At 50.0% G+C, this 3,271-nt stretch overlaps 1 protein-coding gene across 1 annotated transcript; it reads right to left on the reverse strand.

Moving 5' to 3' along the window:
• Nucleotides 1-306: 306 nt before the first annotated feature.
• SEPHS2 (selenophosphate synthetase 2) lies at nucleotides 307-2,850 on the reverse strand. Its single transcript, XM_011982465.1, is given in 1 exon segment — nucleotides 307-2,850. A coding segment is annotated over 1 exon segment (1,356 nt). The 5' UTR covers nucleotides 2,405-2,850; the 3' UTR covers nucleotides 307-1,048.
• Between the last annotated feature and the right edge of the window lie 421 nt (nucleotides 2,851-3,271).

Genomic DNA, 3,271 nt, shown 5'->3' on the forward strand with positions numbered 1-3,271 from the left:
GCTTCTTGTCTTCCCCTACTGTGAAGGATTCCTCTAAGTCAGTTACCCCTCTTCCACCTCCTTTCCATCTTTCAAGAATTGTTGACACCTTCCTTTTGCTATTTCCTGCCCCATCCTCTAACCCTTGGGGTGTATGCCTGCTTTGAGTCCTTTTCTGTCATCTCAGGTGGAAGGTGCAACCCTAAATCTGGGTGTTAAATCCCCCAATTCACCAGGATCAGGGAAAACACTCACTCTGCTATACCAGACTCAATGTATCGTTTTATGACCGTATTGAATTTCAAACAACCAAACATTAGCCAGAAGAGTTTTTCAAGGTCTCTTTTATTTATTTAGCAAGAAATTACTCTTTATTGATCAACTCACCAGGAATTTGCAGCAAAAGACTAAACATCTTAATGACCACCAAGGCCTGGGCTCTGAGGCTTGCTCTGCCTCTCCCAGTCCTTAATGGAGTTTAGAGGGAGAGACGTCATTAACAGAGACCAAGTCAGATGGTTGCAGGTCCTCCTTTCCCAGTCATCAGACAAGCTGCTCAATTCTTGTCCAGAGCAGGAAAGAGCCAGTACTTCAGTAACATTGAATAAAGAATTTGATGTTGCATTATACGATCTCTCTTGACAATTTAGTTATCAACAATATTGCTCCAAAACTCATTTGCTTCTGATCTAAATTTTTTTCATTTTGCAATTTACTTTGTGTGTTATTTTAATAATCTCACTCCCTGTGCAGAAATTAATCAACCCAGTGCAAAGAAAAATCCCTCAACCTGGAATAGCCTCATCTTACTTTGGAAAGAGAAAACAGAGGTATTTTTGCTCCTCTTCTACCCAAGTGATGAACATCCCCCCAAAGTTCAAAATGTTACTCTGGCCTCAGAATGTACGTAAAGGCTGCTTTTGATGGGCTGATTCCAATCACCTAGAAAGGGCAGCCAGAACCACTATGCAGGCAGCCTTCTTTGGAAATTTCTTAAAATCAACTCTTGAGAACCATCCGTGATTGTGGACAATGGCTCTAAAGTCCAAACAACTTCTGTTCTTTCATCTCACGAGCTAGGCTCAGAGGAGGCATTTGAACTGTCAGGAGCAAGAGCAGCAGCTGTAGCCCCACGAGGTAGGACTTCAATAACTCGCGGCTTGTCAATGATCCGGGCCGTTCGGTTTCCCTTTTCCACAATGCCAACGATCCACGCTTGGTGACCCTCTCCGTACTTGGAGGATTTGATTTCGGAACAAAAGCGAGCCGCCTGTTCTCTTGGCAGACAAATCAGTAATCCCCCAGAGGTTTCAGCTGAGGTTCCTTGAAGAAGCCCAAACCGTCCACTGGCCTTGCTGACGGCAGCCATCTTGGCAATTATCGGCAGATTATGAATAACAAAGGACACTTCATTTCTTTGTTGTTTTGCAAGGTTCTGGGAGTGTCCCAGAATGCCAAAGCCTGTGATATCTGTGGCCGCATGGGCATTAAATGTGTGCATTAAACCTGCAGCAGTTCTGTTGAGGGTAGCCATGTTGAACATGGCTTCCTGATAGGCCAGCTCCACCTCTTCTCTGGAGACCACCATCTTTACTTTATTCCATCTTTCAGGATTATCCAGCCATTGGTGGGCATTGACAGCAACCTGGGTTCCTAATGGTTTGGTTAACACCAGCACGTCCCCAACGACGGCACTGTCCGGCATTATGAACTCATTTGGCTGGCATACCACAGTGGCAACTCCACCGATTATAATCCAAGGGTTGACCACCGTTTGCCCACCGGTCACTGCCGTCCCTCCTTCCTCCGCGGCATCCCGAAAGCCTTTGACCATGAGTGGCGTTACCTTTTCGCGTTCCTCCTCACTCATACTCTGGCTGACGCTGAGTAACATCAACATGTTGTCACACTCAGTAATCCCCATGGCGTAGAGGTCACTCAGCACGTTGGCACAAGCTATGCGCCCCATCATGTAGGGATCTTCCACCAAGGGGTAAAAGAAGTCCGTGGTCTGCACCAGTGACAGGCCCCCGTGCCTCAGGGGGATGACGCAAGAGTCCATCCCGATGCCCAGGGCTGGAAAGGTGGGGCTGGAGCCCGCTCCTGTTGGCATGCCGGCTTCCTGGGACGCCTCTTCCTGGCCGCCCACCAGGCCCCGGCCCAGCTGGGGCCGCACGTCCGGCCGCGTCAGTCCCGCCAGGAGTTTGAGCAGCGTCTCCTGCGGGACCTTGCAGCCTCAGCCCTTCATGCCGGAGAAGCCCGTCAGCCGCCAGCTCGGGCTGAGGCCCAACGCCTGGGGCTCGAAGGGCCGGTAGTTCGAGAAGCTCCGGCCCACAGTCAAGCCCGCCGGGCCCGAGGAGCCTTCCGCTGCTGCCACTGCCGCCATCGCCTCTCCGCAGGCGCCCGTCGCCGAGGCTTCCGCCATCGCGCCTGCCCGGCAGGGAAGGGAGGGGAGAAGAGGGCCCTTTTATTTTCCACTCAGGTTAATATGAAGTAAAAGTCAAATATTACCTGCAGGGATTCTACCCAGCGCGACTCACACCGCGAGCCCCACGGCAGGCGCAATCTTCCTGATAGAGGAGCCGCCGGACTCCCTTATTTATACCCCAGGTGATTGACAGCTGCAACATCCAATGACGACTCCGCCACCGAGAGGCGGGCTTCCTAGACTCTAAAAGGCGCAACAACCTCAGGCTTGCAAAACCCATCGCAAAGGGATTGCAGAACGTCACGTGTTTTCCTTCGCTCTCGTAGTAATGTAAATGGTTTCTTGGCAGCGGCTGACGGAACATTGCTCCTTTCGAGTAACTTCCAAGTCCAACAAATTGTAGACGAGGGAAGATTGGTCACTCGACAAACCTCATGATCGGCAGGATTCAAGGGTCACTTGACAGCGCACATGATCGATCCAGGGTAGCAACATAGCCCAAGGGGAAAAACAGAAAGCTTGAGAAATTAGAAATTAAACTACTACCATTAAGTAAGCAAACTGCAGGCAGCATCAGTATAATGAAATGTTAACATGAACTTCAAGAACTCTAGGACTCAGGAGGTCGAGGCTGCAGGGAGCTGTGACTGCGCCACTGCACTCCAGTCTGGGCGACACAGCGAGAAACTGACTCTAAAAAAGCAAACAACAATAACAAACAAACAAACAGCCCCCGACAAAAAAAAAAAAAAAGAGAGAGAGAGAGAGAGATTTAGAACTGAAAGTCCAGACACCTGCATGGATTCTAATGGTGCTTCCCACCAGCTGTGTGTGGAGTCACTTTCAGCATCGGTTGACTCATCC

This window comes from Mandrillus leucophaeus, unplaced genomic scaffold (assembly GCF_000951045.1).
Source record: "Mandrillus leucophaeus isolate KB7577 unplaced genomic scaffold, Mleu.le_1.0 Scaffold24, whole genome shotgun sequence".
Taxonomy (NCBI): Eukaryota; Metazoa; Chordata; class Mammalia; order Primates; family Cercopithecidae; genus Mandrillus; species Mandrillus leucophaeus.